Below are 16404 nucleotides of genomic sequence, written 5' to 3'. Positions count from 1 at the left end.
CATTGGATACAACAACTGAACTGAAAATGGGTGAAAAAACAGCCAGTGTAGAAAGGAAAATTTAGATTTTTTTAAATTACAAGAAAGTCTGGTTTCTTGGAAGCAAAATACAGAAAAATGAAGGGTGGGTGGATTTTTAAGTCAAATTGTGGTCTCTGCCATGAGTAGCAAAATCCTTACAGGCTATAAATCTCTAAATAAGGAGTTTTTTACCTTTTAAAAATTAAATATATTCATTTCATATTCAGGGATCCTGAAAAGAGAAAAAGAAAACCTGTCAAATTCATGTCTAGAAACACAAATCTGCCTGTGGCACTACACTGTTGCCTACATGTGAGGCATTTAGGGGACATATGTAAATTGTAGCTACAAAGATTAATCTGGGTTACAGTATTCCCTTACAGACACAGATCTAGTCTGTCTCTTACATACACATGTGTTTGCATTTAACACTATGTGTCCTAAGCAAGGCAGTCATTTCAAAAGGGTGACAATGAGTAAAGGGACTGTAGTAATCAGTGAAATCATTTATTAATGAAAATAAGTGACTGTTAAAGATTCGACCAAAAGAATAAATATCTCGTCTGCAGGTTGTGTGGTTATCCTCCATTCTACGACGAAAACGACTCCAAGCTGTTCGAGCAGATCCTGAAAGCTGACTATGAGTTTGATGCACCGTACTGGGATGACATATCAGACTCAGGTGAGGCCTCCTCTTCCTCCTCCTTCCTCCACCATCTGTCCTTCCGCCTCCTCGGTCCATCATGTGGCACATATGGCCCACACACCACCTTTCCATCATAGTCGCTGATTTAATCTGCATGGAATGAAAATATGTGAGAGTAAGTGTGCGATGTGTGGTTTCATCCATTACCAGCACAGTTACGGGCATAGACTGGAAGTAAAACCAGCGTTCTATTGGCTGGAAGTCTATTTCAGTCACCAGTCTATTGTGTTAGTGAGGATAAAATCGCATTTATGGACTGTCAAGAAAAGCTTTGTGTTTTCAGAAGTGTCAAGTTTCCTCAGAGCAAATAGAAATCACTCCTGCACATTGCTAGTAATGTAGAATTAACAGAGGTCAACTTGGCTGATACAGTGAAAACCAGATGGTACACACAGCCCACGTTCTCAGTAGAAACCAAACAGTGCAACATCTGACATCTGAAAACATCTTTCCCTGATCGAAATGTCAAAGATTTTCAGTGTCGCAAAATGTTTTGTGAGTGGGTTTTAACGTGGTAAAAAACAATGTGGTGTTTATATGTTTGGTTTGTTTTTCTCCCAGCCAAGGATTTCATCAGCAGACTGATGGAAAAAGACCCAGCCAAGCGTTTCACTTGTGAACAGGCGCTCAGACACCCCTGGTGAGAAACACACATGCACACACAAACACACACACACAACAGCATCACAAAAATCCATCAAATCAATATTGATATCGATGTTGATGTACATTCAGAAGTATTGACTAAGAAATTGTGTTTTTGTGTCGTTATATATATATCTCAGGATCGCTGGGGATACGGCTCTCTGCAAGAACATCCATGAGTCAGTCAGCCGGCAGATCAGAAAGAACTTTGCCAAGAGCAAATGGAGGGTAAATTTTGTTTACTGCAGTTTATTCTCTGTGGTTTTGGCTCTACTGCAATAGACTACATTACCCTATTACAGCTCCTCAGCCAACTGTTTTTAGAAGGTGAATCACTCAGCAATAAAAACCTGGCTTGTCTCGTGGGTAAGATCTACCTCTCAACAGCTATTTACCCCTAAAGAAGTCAGAAGAAATAAGAACAAACTTCAGATTTCAAACAATTCCCATGTTCCACAAATGAAAATGATTTACTAGGTCATTTTAACACAATATATTTTACCATAACGTTACCAGGTTATTGAACTCTGTCGTCATAATAAGGTATGGCTCAAGAGTTTATGGTCTCAGTCATTAGTTTGAACTCTGTTTAAATACGGCTAGATGTTAATTTTTTAAACAATAGTTCCCATTAGTGAACAGAAGGATGATAAAGCAGGGTATACTTTAGTGCAGACCTAAGTTGTGATGGCTCAGCGTGCATTGTCCCAAGGTTTCGTGATCAGATTTTCCTTTTGTTTCTATGCTCTTCACAGCAAGCGTTCAATGCCACTGCCGTGGTTCGGCACATGAGGCGGCTGCAGCTTGGCAGCAGCATGGGGAGCAGCATTGATGCGTCCAACGCACCGACTAGGCCGAGTCAGACGCAGAAGTCAGCCCAAAGCCAGAGCCAGGCGGGCCAGAACCAGCCGGCTCAAAGCCAAAATACCGGCCAGACGGCGCAGAGCCAGAGCACCAGCGCTGTCGCCAGCAAGATTTCTTCCATCGATAACAACATAGCAGCTCCCCACAAGGATTGTGAGTATGATTCAGTGGTGTCAGTGGCATCAGAAAGTTAAGAGAACATATGTGAGCTGTTCATAGGAGTATGTAACAGTGAATGAGCAAAATTTAGGGCACAGTGTGGGAGCGCAGTGCCTTGCAGTGTCTTCAGGATTTGGGACGTTATGAATTCCAGAAAAAGTGCATTTACCTGATCATACTGAATAGGTGTTCCACTTCTTTGGTTTAACAAACTCCTGGGTTGCTTTGGCTGTATGTTTGGGGTCACTGACCTTCTGTATTATGAAACACTGCCCAATCAATTTGAGCATGAGTATGTCACTGAACACCTCAGAATTCATTCGTTTACTTCTGTCCTGTGTCACATCATCAATAACCACTATTGTCTCAGTGTCACTGGCAGCCATGCACGCCCAAACCATCACAATGGTTCTGCTTTATAGATGATGTGGCATGCTTTGGATCATGAGCTGTTCCACGCCTTGTTCATACTTTTTTCTTGTCCAAATATATATGGACCTAACTGTATTTCTATAAAATACTGCTTTTCATTATAAAAGTCAAATGTGCTGTTTGAAAATATAAACAGCAAGATTTCTGGTTTTTTAGAGGGGTAGCCCTGACAATGGAGAGGAAATGTTAATGTAAGTACGGTACAGATTTACACTTAATACTTCATCTCAAAGATGGAGCAGTGCGGTTTATTGGTGTAGCTCTAGTTACATCTTTGAGATAGACACACCTCATAAATGGATTGGATTTTAGTGCAAGAGAAATGAACAGTGGTAAACCTTGTTCAGCGAAGATTGAGTTAGTAGACGGCAGGGCTTGTAATACAATTCTGAACAATAAAATTTACACTAAATTACATGAGCTAAGGGCCAGAACAGCGTTACATTTATTACCTACGTTATTTTGTATTTTTCCTCAACATATTTAGCTGTACAGTGCAAAAGCTGTTTCATGTCTTCACTTCTTTATCAAAGTGAAACTAATTTTATCTTAGTGATCCAGTCACTAGTGAGAAATGCAAGCCTGTGGTCTTCTACTTCTTTTGGAAATCAAGGAGGGATTTCAGTATTACAAGCAGCTGATGCAGCTTCTCATTCCCTTCTTTCAGGTGTCACTGCACCAGTCACACCCTGCAGCCTGGCATCTGCAGCTTCTTCTCCTGCCACGGGGACGGAGCTGAACCGGCCACACCCATCTGCGGTCCCCGCCCCGGTTCTCACGGAAACCAAGTGACGCCAGGTCCCGCGGGGAACCAGCTGGGAGGCCACGGCGCTGTGAAGCAGGGAGAGCGGGAAAGAAAGAGAGATCGAGGACGACCAGTGAGGAAGACGATCGCCCTCTTCTTTGTCCCTCCCTCTCTTCGCTTTACTGCCTCTCGGATAGGCCCCCCAGCCAGTACCCCGCCCTGCTCGTGGGAGAGCAGAGGACTTTACCGCCACCCCACCGATTCAAGCCACCATTGTCATACTGCACACCCACCAGGATGTCAGCGTAAAACTCGTCCTGCCACAGCCACAGCACACCCACGGTCTCACACTGGGGATGTTCACACAGTTGGCTTTGATTATTACCTGATAAAAGGTTGTCCACTGCTCCACCTGTGAGCTGCAGTTGGTGGTTCACGGTGGAGCTGCTGGTGTCATACAAGTTCAACCTTCCCATTCAATCTGATCTTTCCCGCATCAATTTATTTAGTTTTTTTTTCCGACTTAGGTTTGACTGTTGGCAAACGGATTGTTTTACTTTTATTAACTGCTGTTAAATTTAAAGACGCTATGTGTAACAAACATATCATTGTCAAATTGATATTGCTACCTTGGCATAATTAGTGTAACCAAATGAGACAATACCCAAGATGAACCACATGTAGTTCCTCTTTATTAATAGCTGTTGTTGTGTTAGGATCTAAATTAGAACCCAATTCCCATCATCGCCAGATGCTTGGTCTAAAAACAGCAAATCTCACTTCCTGTTAATCAAACACATCTCCCTGCCAATCTGACCTGGTAATTGTGGAACACAGAAAACAGGCGGTCGTTGTTTTTTTTAAACACAAATGATGCAGATGTAGCAAATTCATGTTGACAGTGGTTTATCCGTGTAAAAATGCCACACATAGCACCTTTAAGACATTTGTGTGTCCTTATGGGCTTGGTTCTCTGTTTGTTTGTTCGTGCTTTAAGAAGTGCTTTAAAAGTACCATATGACTGTTGAGATGTGGAAACATGAGTAAGCGCTTTATCTATTTTGCACAGAAAGGATCAGACATAGATTAGCTGCCATTCACATGTGTTTATCAGATTGAGTAGAGATTGTAAACCTTTATTGATTGGATGTCAGAGCATTATACAACTTGTTTATTGTCTGAAAGATTCTGATTTGTTTATTATTTTCTTACTTTATTAAAACTTTTATAATAATTGCCCTTTAAGGGACACACATAATGGTTATTATGAAACATGGAATAAGTTTAGGATAGAATTAGAACACATAGAGATAAGTATTTACTGGAAAACACGTCCAGGTAAAAAAGTCAGAAACTAAAGATGGATTGTCATTAGACTTCCCAAGGAGCTACAGGCAGCGCAGCATAGTTACTAAAAGAAAGGCCTGGTGGGTCCTCAGAGACACAATCCAGAATGGAGAAGCTGTAGCCTGCCGTCGTTCTTTATGTCTCTACCGAAGCCATGATCTCACCTTCTTTATTTGTCAAGCTGCACCCAGTCCAGAAGTGCTCAGGGAAAACTGCAGCTGCACTGTGCGCTGGTGAACACCAGTTTCCTGATTTAGTCTTTTTATTTTTGGGGTTTGTCACAGTCCGGCTGTTCCAGCCAGCATTGCAGTTAATGATCCAGGCTTCAGGACGTTAGCTGTGTCCTTACTGTAGTGTTGTGTTGGTGCGCGACTTCAGCATTGATAATTTAGACCTGGACTTCTATTGACCATATACATACGTGGGCTCACTGCAGGCAACAGCAGGGCATCGATGCTTACTTTTGAAGCTTTTTTTGAAGCATTTTCAAGAAACGTCACGAAATGTAATTAAAGACTGAAAGCAGCGATTCACCAACCACGCTGGCTGATACCTGCAGCACTTTTCAAAGAAGTTGGGACAGGGGCATATTTCCTAATCACCACTTATTTCAATTGTTTTGAAAAACCTGGAGGCCGATTGCTGTAGTTTTAAAAGAAAAAATGTTTATCCCACTATTCTTTGATATTGGATTTCAGCTGCTCCGCAATGTTTCTGATAGCTTTCAGAAGCATTTCTGAACACATGCATGCAGTGATTTCCATTAAAGAAAAGCAGCAGCAGTAATTTGCAACTAACCTGTCCTATGGTGGCAGTTGATGATCTCTATGGACGGTTTATGCTTGTCAGTGTAGCCCTAAAACATGTGCAAGTGTCCCCAGGTTAGGCTTTACCACCTTTTAAGAGATTACAGGGCTGTACTGATGTCACTGGTGATGCGTGCAACACCCAAGTCCAGGTTTTTTAGGCATTAATCTACTTTTCCAGTCGTTATTTCTGCCCCAACTCTTTCAAACTTTTTGCTGTTTTCAAATATATAATGATATATAATATTACTTCATGTTTTCTTTATGCTATTTTCAATTCAGTGCGGAGGTTAGGACATGGTAAATCAATGCATTCTCTTCGTTATTTACATTCTACATGTTGTCCCAACTTTTTTGGAAACAGGGCTCTAAATAAATGCACAGATCCACGACTCAGTCAGTATTTTTGACTACTAACCCGACTTTTGTTTTCTTCACCTAATGGAACTCTTGAACATGGCTAATGGCCTTTCCTGTCCCAGAACGCAGAGCTGTACAATGTAGGGTGCTCACTCACACATATCAGATTGTCATGTCTTTATTCGATGCAATTGTACCGATCCCTTTATTGAATTGTAGCCAAAGACTATTGCTTGGTAATGAAGACAATTTGGTTCATTCTGCAGTGCTTGACAAATTAGAACAAAACTAGCCAGATTTGAAGTTGTTCAAGATGGAAACTAAGGGCTTAATTATAGCTGCAAAATAACCTAAAGAGAACGTTTTGTGACCTTTTATCTTTTCAAAATCTGTTGCCATTTACATTATTTTTATTGCCTGAATTGTCTTGCTAAAAAACTGTGTTCATAGTGCTTGTCTCGATATGTGGCAGTATGAGGTGGGTGTGAGGCCACATTTGGATAAAATTTGGGTTAAGGTGAAAATGACAGTAAATCTACACTCACCGAAGTTTTCTCGAATTCATTTTTGGTTCACTGCACAGTTCTGTGTGTTAGACTCCATCTACCATCTAGTTTATCATCTCTTTTGCCCTCACTGGAAAGGATAAGGAGTAATGTTTCTAAAGTATTTCTGCATTTTTCCTATCGTCAGCTAATGACAAAGTCACACTAGGGTAAAAGTGGCTGAAGATTGCAGCATGTCCAAAATTACTGTGGCGATGTAGAACGATATTATGATCTTGCTTCCTTTGAAATGGTTGCTTCGAACACTGGGACCAGTCTGCAACCACTCGCAGTCAGCTGCCCCCTTCAAAGCAACTTTGGTGTGTCAGGAAGGCAATAAAATGGCAATAAGACCAAGTCAGTCTGCTATCAGTTTGTGATGGAATGGAAACAAGTTGGTAATTACATGCTGTCTGTTTGTGATAACACTCATTAACTTTGATAAATTGGTTAAAATTGCTAATTTGTTGCCATCTTCATACACAGAAATTCATCAGAACCTCATAGATTTGAAACAGACTCAGAAATGGCTCTATAAGTAATGACTTAGTTGCTGCATGATGGCAATTTATTCCAAAAATGGCATCGGTGCTTGGCAACCTTGCATTTATATTGGAATATAACCAGACTACAACCAGTTGAGACAAATCCTCTTGCAGATGAGTTGCACTCACTAGCACACTGACTGAGATTGATTGCAGTGTGTTGGCAATTTGTCTGTTTTTAAAGTGTGTTAATTTACACACCAATTATTTCTAAATTCTGCCATTCAGAGTCTGTGTTTGGAGACTGGTTGCTTTCGTCAGTAAAAGCAGAAAACTTGAAAATGCAAGTTCCAGGTCATCATCCTATTTTTCTCTAGCATAGACTAAGCCATAATCCCACAAAAAGTCCAAAACCAGCATTGTGTTTAATGTATCTTACCTAGTTTACAAAGTTCTTGCCCCATCTGAAGCTCTGACCCCAGAGTCCTTCCTTCTGTTGGTTTTTCAAAAATAAGATGTGGGTCCAAGTATGTGAGTGTGATGAAGCAAAATTTCCAGCCTAATCCAGCAGTGTGTCTAAGGTGATGTGTTTCTAATAGGTTTCGGCCAAAACATTATGCGCAAAAAAACGCCTGTTTTTGTAGGTGCGCTCGTTATTGGCTTTGCTTGAAGGTTGTTCAGGGGAAGAAAAATGTCATTTATAATCTTTTGAAGGATGACAACATAGAAATCCATCAGCTATAATGCACAATGTAAAGTCGCAGAAAGACCATAAACTACTGATTATGTATTTTAAGTTCAGTTAGTCACATTATGGGATGTGGGCCCACCCCATATTGGAGAAATAAAAAGTCAGTATATCTTTAGCTTTTCATTCTGTCTGTGGCAGTGGGATATTTGACATTTTAAATACCCTTTTAATGGATAGAAGACTGCGAAAACCACTAATCATGCTGCAGTTCTTGTTTATAAAACTACAGTCTCCGCAGAATGTACTGTTTTTCAAGCACTATAGGATAAATTGTAAAACTTGCATAATATATGGTGACACTACTGATGCATGCACTTCTCGGTGTCATGAAGACTATTCATTGGCTGAAAACACTTCTGTTACTTTATGCACAATGCTGTAGCAACCAAGCAAGTCTGAAGTTCGATGAGTATGAATATTTAAGGCAGCGTGGGTCAGGGCAGTCAAAAAAGAAGCAAACTTCTAATGTTTGAACATGCCTGCGCACAGATAGTTGAGATTTCTGAAGGTTTGCATTTATTCCAACACATTTTTCTGAGAGGAAACTAATCCGACTGTGACGTCAATGTATACCGAAGGGAACTTTCTACCGTGTAAGGGCTTTATTCCAATGACCACCTTAATCTTATTCTTCACTGTTATCGCGTCGATTTACCCATTAATTGCTATGCATTTTTTAAAAACATTTGAAGTGTGTTGTCAATGTTTTTTATTTCTGGAAAGCATGATCAGGAAACAAAAGAAAACATCAGCAGCTCTATTTAAATCTATTCAAGACCATTTCACTCATTTACCTATTATTATTGAATTTGAATGAGCTACATTAGGGATTTAAGAGGTTGTTCAAAGAGGTTAATGAATTAGGAATACCGTTCATTAAATGTGAAGTCGTACACTTTAGCTTGGACGTGTGGGCTTCTGAATGTGCTGTGAGGCAGGCAGAGGGTTCAGGTTCATGCTCCTCTGTGGTTTTATGTCTGCTGTTTTTGTTTGCTACAGAGAGAGAGAACATAAATGTAATCCAAATGAGTCTTTCCATGCTACTGTAAATAGATTGTGAATACTGATGATCATTTTCAAGGTAATATTTACGAATGCTTTGCTGTACAGGCATGTCTGAGTGAGTGAATGAACGAGTGAGTTTGCAAGGGAAGTTGATTGTATCCTCTATGGAATGTTTTAATGTAAAAAAAAATGTAACAAAAAAAAAGCAGCTTCAAGTCTCCTTTACTTCCCGACTTTGCGGTTAGCTTTCAGAAACTGTCTGGCAGCACGCGACTGCTATCAGCAGAGCTGCACAGCGCAGTTTAATGCCATCAGTGTTCCACCATCACTTCAGTGTCAGTCCAACTAAAAAGGTGAAATCATCGTTTACTGAACTCAGGCTTACGTTTTTGTTTTTTTGCCATTCTAACGGGAGAAATCCAAAGCTGTGAAACACACTGTTACGGACGTTCGCTCTCTCCACTTTAAACTCACCATCCTTTGACTTTTCTTTCTTTCTTTTTTTTTTATGAAGAAAAAAAACTGCACCTTCATGAAAAAACACAAGCATGTTGAAAAAAAGTGCTTCAAGATTTCAACTTTACCATGAGTGTTTGCATAATCTTATATGCCCTTGTATGATGTTCGTATCTCTGTATTATGTGAAGACGTACACAGGTTGAGATGACCGGGTCCACAAGAGCCAAGCAGAGTATTTGTTCTAACTGGCAAAATTTACCCCTGGAATTACTTACTATTATTATCACTATTATTATTTGCTGGATTAACTATGTTTATTACTATGAAAGTTGCTTTAATTCTGCTAATTAGAATGACTGTGTTGTCATGTGACTGGAAGTACATGCATTTATATTGCCCTTTTTTCAGGTTTTTATTATGCAAATTGAAAATACACTAAATAGTGGTTGTGTCACTGAATTTATACTTAAAGCTGGTTTTAGTTGTATGGAAGTGAAATGTATTCAGAAGATGAGCAAGATGACTTAAAATCTCAAAAAGAGCCTTTCATTGCTTGAAAACTAGATTTTATGGAAGCAGTAGTTGGTCATAAGCTGAGTTTCATCTAGGTTTTTTGTTTAGGTTAAAAATTTGCAGTGCATTGTGGGGAAAGTAGTTTCTAATGGATGTTGTCAAAAGCATGCTAGCTGACCTTTTTTTAACACGCGGAAGTGTTTGGTGTGTAAGGAGTTTCTGAAAAATCAATGAAGAAAATTAATAGTAAATTTAGGAATTAGGGATTACTATTAAGCTCTGTTCAAGAAAAGTGCAAGTGAATGCATCTAAGGCATCTAAAAACTGAATCAAAAGTGCAAATATAAAGAACTTTTAGTTTTATGATTTTAAAATGTACTATGTTACCTTACCATATGTGCGTTAGCTTTTTATTTAGTTTGGCTAAGTTGATAACGTATATTGTGTAGCTAAATTCTCTGATACTTTCCTTACTTATTTGTATGTCATAAATGCAAAGGCTAGAGAGTTTAAAATATATATATAGCTACTGACTGTGTGTTGTATGTAGACTAATTAGCGGGGGTGGTTTTACCTAGCTAAAGTCTATACAATTGTTCAGTAGCATTATGTTGAAACTTACAAGGAACTACAAGCATGTATTTGAATTGTTACCAACTATTTCAGTGTCCTCTTAGACTGAAAAAGTTGTTAGACTTTGTTAGCATTAGTAAATGCATTAGCTAGCTTTGGTTTAGCTGATGCTAAAAACACTCCACCACCTCTAACCTGAACAGCTAACTGACCAGTTGAGAGAATCTCTCTCGCTAAGATTTCTTTGTAGGACTAAAACTCTACACATGCTGCTCTTTGGCCCCTGGTGTCTCCCTGTAGGTGTCCTTGTCCAGAGCCTGCTAATTTAGCTGGCTGTATTTACTCTCTGCATGTGACCACAACAAACTCTCATCCTGTGCACTGTCGTTACGTCGACGATGCTCTCACCTATCGGAGCGGCCACTGCCTGCCGCACTTAAATGTGGTGTGATAATGATGATTTCGATGATGATGATTTTCTGTTGATGGGGCTTGTATATCAGATGCCTTTGACAATCATGTGCACATATCAGAGTTACCATAACAACACAGGCCAGAGTGACTGATTGTGTTTTGTTTGTCTTTTCTCCTGGAATAAATCCTGAATGATCGTAAAATGACTCTCTACTCTCATTTACTCTTTTTCTCTGTCTGTTTGTGTGCATACTCGACAAAATGAGACTGACTTATTAGCACTACACAGTGTCAGAATGACAACTACATTCCTGCAAATGTAAACACTTTCGACTGTGTGTTATCTCTCAATATTTAAACACTCACATACTCAAGAATCCATGAATCTGGAACTAGAGCAAACACTCTTTACTACAGTCTGACTGCATGTAATGTATATGCTGTACAGCAGATGGCTTACACACAGAGGACAGATCTTGCAAACACTAAAGGCACGCCTTGCCTTTCAACAGATGTAACTGTCCAGCATAAAAGTGAACACTCTACTTGAACACGTTCTCCTTTGGTTTACACTCCAGTTATCACTACTTATTGGATGTCCTCATGTGTCATTGCAACTAAGGGTTCAATAAAAGTGCAGAAAAAACTTTGGAAATACAACATATCACTCTGTATTTTTGTAGTAGTGATAGCTTTCACTACTACGGGCAGCACGGTGGCATGGTGATTAGCACTGTTGCTGCACAGCAAGACGGTCCTGAGTTCAATTCCACCATCAGGCCAGGGTTTTTCTGTGTGGAGTTTGCATGTTCTCCCTGTGTTTGCGTGGGTTCCTTCAGGTACTCCGGCTTCCTCCCACCGTCCAAAGACATGCAGTTTGTGGGGATAGGTTAATTGATTAATCCAAATTTTCCACAGGTGTGAGTGTGAGCGCAAATTGTTGTCTGTCTCTGTGTGTTAGCCCTGTGACAGACTGGCGATCTGTCCAGGGCGTACCCCGCCTCTCGCCCTATGACAGCTGGGATAGGCTCCAGCGCGACCCTGAAAAGGATAAGCGGAAGTTTTCAGTGACAGAAGTTTATAAACCTTTCAGCAGCCCAGCGTCACAACAAATTCATTGTTAAACTGCGCTGATCAGGTTTTGGTTAAAATAAGAATTTTGTCTGAGTTAACAGCTATGGGATTGATTGTTATGAACTGCTGTACAGATGTGTATCATCACCAGTCAATGAATCCTGCTCATTTGTGGGAGCCTCTGACTTTTCATTTAGTCCAGTCATGTCATTTGATATGCTGTGTGTCAACTACGTGACTCTGGTGTTCAGGTGTAATTTCACTTTTTGTATTATTTAGCTGCTAAGTCTTGGTGAAGTTAACGTCATGCTTACAATGCATATCTTTTGCCTCTAGTATCATATTAAACGAACATTTTAAACATATAACATTAGTGGCAATTCTAATGCTGTTATTGTAAGCTGGAGAGCATCTACGTCCCCATTGTCCTTTATCCCTCATTAACCATCAGAGAGCAACTTGGGGTTAGTGTTTTGCCCAAGGATATTTGGGAGCGGCCAGGGATTGAAGACCAATCTGCCAATTAGTAGATGACCTGCTCCACATCCTGAGTACAGCCACCCCATCCACCCAAAAACCCTACAATAATATAGGGAAAGCACCAAGAATCAGATGACACCCCCCTGCAATTGAGCAACTTTTGCAACAGTGAGAAGGAAAAAGTCAATTTTAACAGGAAGAAAATGCCAACACAACCAGGCTCAGGGAGGAGCGGCCGTCTGCTGTGACCTGTTGAGAGTGAGGGAGAGGAAATGCTGAGTGGTGTATAAACACATAGTGAGTGAAAATAAGTAAGAAGAGAGGCAGAGAGTTCCACAGAAGAGAGCCTCCAGTTCTACTTTTAAATACCGGTTGGGGAGAGAGAAGGAAGACTGGATGAAAGACATGCTGTGGAAGAGAGCCAGAGATAATAATAACAATAATAATAATAATAATAATAATAATAATAATAACAAGTATGATTCAATGCAGAGAGGTCTATTAACAGCATGCTGTAATCTCTAATAAAATATTATGGTTAACAGTATCAACTGCTACATTGAGGAGAAGCAGGACAAGCACATACAGTGGGGCAAAAAAGTATTTAGTCAGCCACCGATTGTGCAAGTTCCCCCACTTAAAATGATGACAGAGGTCAGTAATTTGCACCAGAGGTACACTTCAACTGTGAGAGACAGAATGTGAAAAAAAAATCCATGAATTCACATGGTAGGATTTGTAAAGAATTTATTCGTAAATCAGGGTGGAAAATAAGTATTTGGTCACCTCAAACAAGGAAAATCTCTGGCTCTCACAGACCTGTAACGTCTTCTGTAAGAAGCTTTTCTGTCCCCCACTCGTTACCTGTATGAATGGCACCTGTTTGAACTCATCATCTGTATAAAAGACACCTGTCCACAGCCTCAAACAGTCAGACTCCAAACTCCGCCATGGCCAAGACCAAAGAGCTTTCGAAGGACACCAGGAAAAGTATTGTAGACCTGCACCAGACTGGGAAGAGTGAATCTACAATAGGCAAGCAGCTTGGTGTGAAAAAATCAACTGTGGGAGCAATCATCAGAAAATGGAAGACATACAAGACCACTGATAATCTCCCTCGATCTGGGGCTCCACGCAAGATCTCATCCCGTGGGGTCAAAATGATCATGAGAACGGTGAGCAAAGATCCCAGAACCACACGGGGGGACCTGGTGAATGACCTGCAGAGAGCTGGGACCAAAGAAACAAAGGTCACTATCAGTAACACACTACAACGGCAGGGAATCAAATCCCGCAGTGCCAGACGTGTTGCGCTGCTGAAGCCAGTGCATGTCCAGGCCCGTCTGAAGTTTGCCAGAGAGCACATGGATGATACAGCAGAGGATTGGGAGAATGTCATGTGGTCAGATGAAACCAAAGTAGAACTTTTTGGTATAAACTCAACTCGTCGTGTTTGGAGGAAGAAGAATACTGAGTTGCATCCCAAGAACACCATACCTACTGTGAAGCATGGGGGTGGAAACATCATGCTATGGGGCTGTTTTTCTGCCAAGGGGACAGGACGACTGATCCGTGTTAAGGACAGAATGAATGGGGCCATGTATCGTGAGATTTTGAGCCAAAACCTCCTTCCATCAGTGAGAACTTTGAAGATGAAACGAGGCTGGGTCTTCCAACATGACAATGATCCAAAACACACCGCCCGGGCAACAAAGGAGTGGCTCCGTAAGAAGCATTTGAAAGTCCTGGAGTGGCCTAGCCAGTCTCCAGACCTCAACCCCATAGAAAATCTGTGGCGGGAGTTGAAAGTCCGTGTTGCTCGGCGACAGCCCCAAAACATCACTGCTCTCGAGAAGATCTGCATGGAGGAATGGGCCAAAATACCAGCTACTGTGTGTGCAAACCTGGTAAAGACCTATAGTAAACGTTTGACCTCTGTTATTGCCAACAAAGGTTATGTTACAAAGTATTGAGTTGTATTTTTGTTATTGACCAAATACTTATTTTCCACCCTGATTTACGAATAAATTCTTTACAAATCCTACCATGTGGATTCATGGATTTTTTTTCACATTCTGTCTCTCACAGTTGAAGTGTACCTCTGGTGCAAATTACTGACCTCTGTCATCATTTTAAGTGGGGGAACTTGCACAATCGGTGGCTGACTAAATACTTTTTTGCCCCACTGTAGATGAGCCCACTGTCAGAGTCCGTCTGCTGAAATGAACTCAGAAGGATCAATAGAAAAAAAGGAGTCTAAAAAAAAGAATAGTACTAAAGGTAGCTGTAGAAAATGTTACATCTGTGAGGGTATTATTAATAATTATTTGCCTAATGGTAAAAAAATTTTTATTTGTAAATAAATTCATGAAGTCATTACTAGTAGTTGTTTCTATCTAATGGGACAATGATCCCATTGCGGTTCGTTGCAAAGTATCCATTGTTTTCAAGGTCCTATATTCCTAAGGTTCTGCCCCAATGTCCTATGTGCCCATTGTCCTGTGTTTCCAGGTTCCCATCCCTATTGTTTCTCTGTTTTTGAGGTTCTATGTACCCAATGTCCTATTCCAAAAATGTATGTTCCCAGGATCACATCACAAGGTCCCATGGTTCTGTGTTTATAAGTTTCTATCTTCCCATTATCCGTTGTTTTAAAAGAACTTTCTCAGTGTCCCTGCTATCCTATATTACCAGGATTCTATCCCAATGTTTTATGTTTTGAGAGCCATGTCCCATGGTCTCTTGGTCCTATGTTTCCAATTCCAACGCAATGTTGCAAAGGTCCCATGATATTCCCATCACCCTAACCCCACAACCACGAACCCTGGAAACACAGATTAAGCTACCGTTGACTTTCTTCCATGTTTAAATTTTACTCCACACTGGTTCCAAAAACAGCTTAAAAGAGATCACCAATGAAAGCTGCAGGATACTCTCAGCCTTTGTACCCATTCAGGATTACAGTTAATCAGCTAACATGAAAAAAGAAATCTCTCTTTGAAAGTTTACTTTTTCTTTTTTTTCTTATCAACTGAAGTAAGTGGTTAAGACGACGTTGACTTTACCGCACTGAGCGGCATCAGCCTGAAGGTCTATATGTGCTCATCAAAGATAAGCTGTATTAATATTAGTTCTTTATTAGCAGAGTTTGGCCTGTTGGAGCTTCCTGTGGTTCAGGTCGTCACACTTCCTTTACTTTCCCCTCCATCTCAGTTGGAGACATTCCTCCCAACTGTCTTTTTATCATGGCTGAATACAGAGGAACGAATGTGCTAACTTATTCAAAATCAGTTTTCCGTCTGACACACAGTCCAAAGCACTGAGACGAAAATTGTGAAAATCAAAGTATTTTACATCACTTTGCAGCACTTTACAACAACATATGCACATATTCATACATGGAGACATACAAATGGGAAAGCTGCCAACTGAATTTGTGCTTAATCAAAACTGCTCTTCATTTTTACACTCGCACGCTGAAGACATTTCTCGCTGAAATTGGCTGCCAAGCTAACTTGAAAAACACTTAGGGCTCTGTAAGTGTGTTTGTGCTCTGAGTCACTGATCTCTGTGCTTCTTAAACTGATTTCTCCTCATCTATAATTCAGCACTTCTCTCCCCCCTCCTCGCCACTTCTCTGTAAGGCATCCTCTTCTTCATCACATTTCTCACTGCAGGGTTTTCTCCTCTCCTCTTGGCTCGCTGCTTGTTTTGTTCTTTGCTGAGCGGCAAATCGTGCGTATTCTATAAAGCTAATGACAGGCGGATCGTCTGAAACGAAGAGATAGCACTGTCGCAGGAAATGGAGGCGGGATTGTGGCGTGTTGTGTGCAAAGATCATCTGTGTCATTTGGGTTGACAGCTCTGGATGCAAACAGCAGGGGGGGAAGTCATATATTTTCCTTTTACTGCCCCTAACAACCAAACAAAGTTGAAAATCATATTGCACCACCATAGTTACACCAGAGATGATTCTAAAAGGTCTTTTACGATAATAGAAAAAGATTTTGGGTTTCAGTA

The 16404-nt window shown here is 40.6% G+C and overlaps 1 protein-coding gene across 1 annotated transcript in view; it reads left to right on the top strand.

Moving 5' to 3' along the window:
- Positions 1-11036, top strand: part of camk1da (calcium/calmodulin-dependent protein kinase 1Da) — an 83198-nt gene extending 72162 nt beyond the window's left edge. The window contains exons 7-11 of the mRNA XM_086268262.1: positions 591-703; positions 1289-1367; positions 1513-1600; positions 2128-2389; positions 3495-11036. Coding sequence (XP_086124388.1) covers positions 591-703; positions 1289-1367; positions 1513-1600; positions 2128-2389; positions 3495-3619 — 667 coding nt within the window. The 3' untranslated portion in view covers positions 3620-11036. The remainder of the gene's footprint in view (positions 1-590; positions 704-1288; positions 1368-1512; positions 1601-2127; positions 2390-3494) is intronic.
- Positions 11037-16404: the final 5368 nt, after the last annotated feature.

The sequence above is a fragment of the Aulonocara sp. 'chitande type north' Nkhata Bay genome, linkage group LG17, assembly GCF_057382095.1.
Source record: "Aulonocara sp. 'chitande type north' Nkhata Bay isolate Kocher_YH1m ecotype deep benthic linkage group LG17, A_spYH_male_GT1.1, whole genome shotgun sequence".
NCBI classification, from domain to species: Eukaryota; Metazoa; Chordata; class Actinopteri; order Cichliformes; family Cichlidae; genus Aulonocara; species Aulonocara sp. 'chitande type north' Nkhata Bay.
Note: the sequence above shows the minus strand (reverse complement) of the source record. Positions and strands in the feature narration are given on the sequence as shown.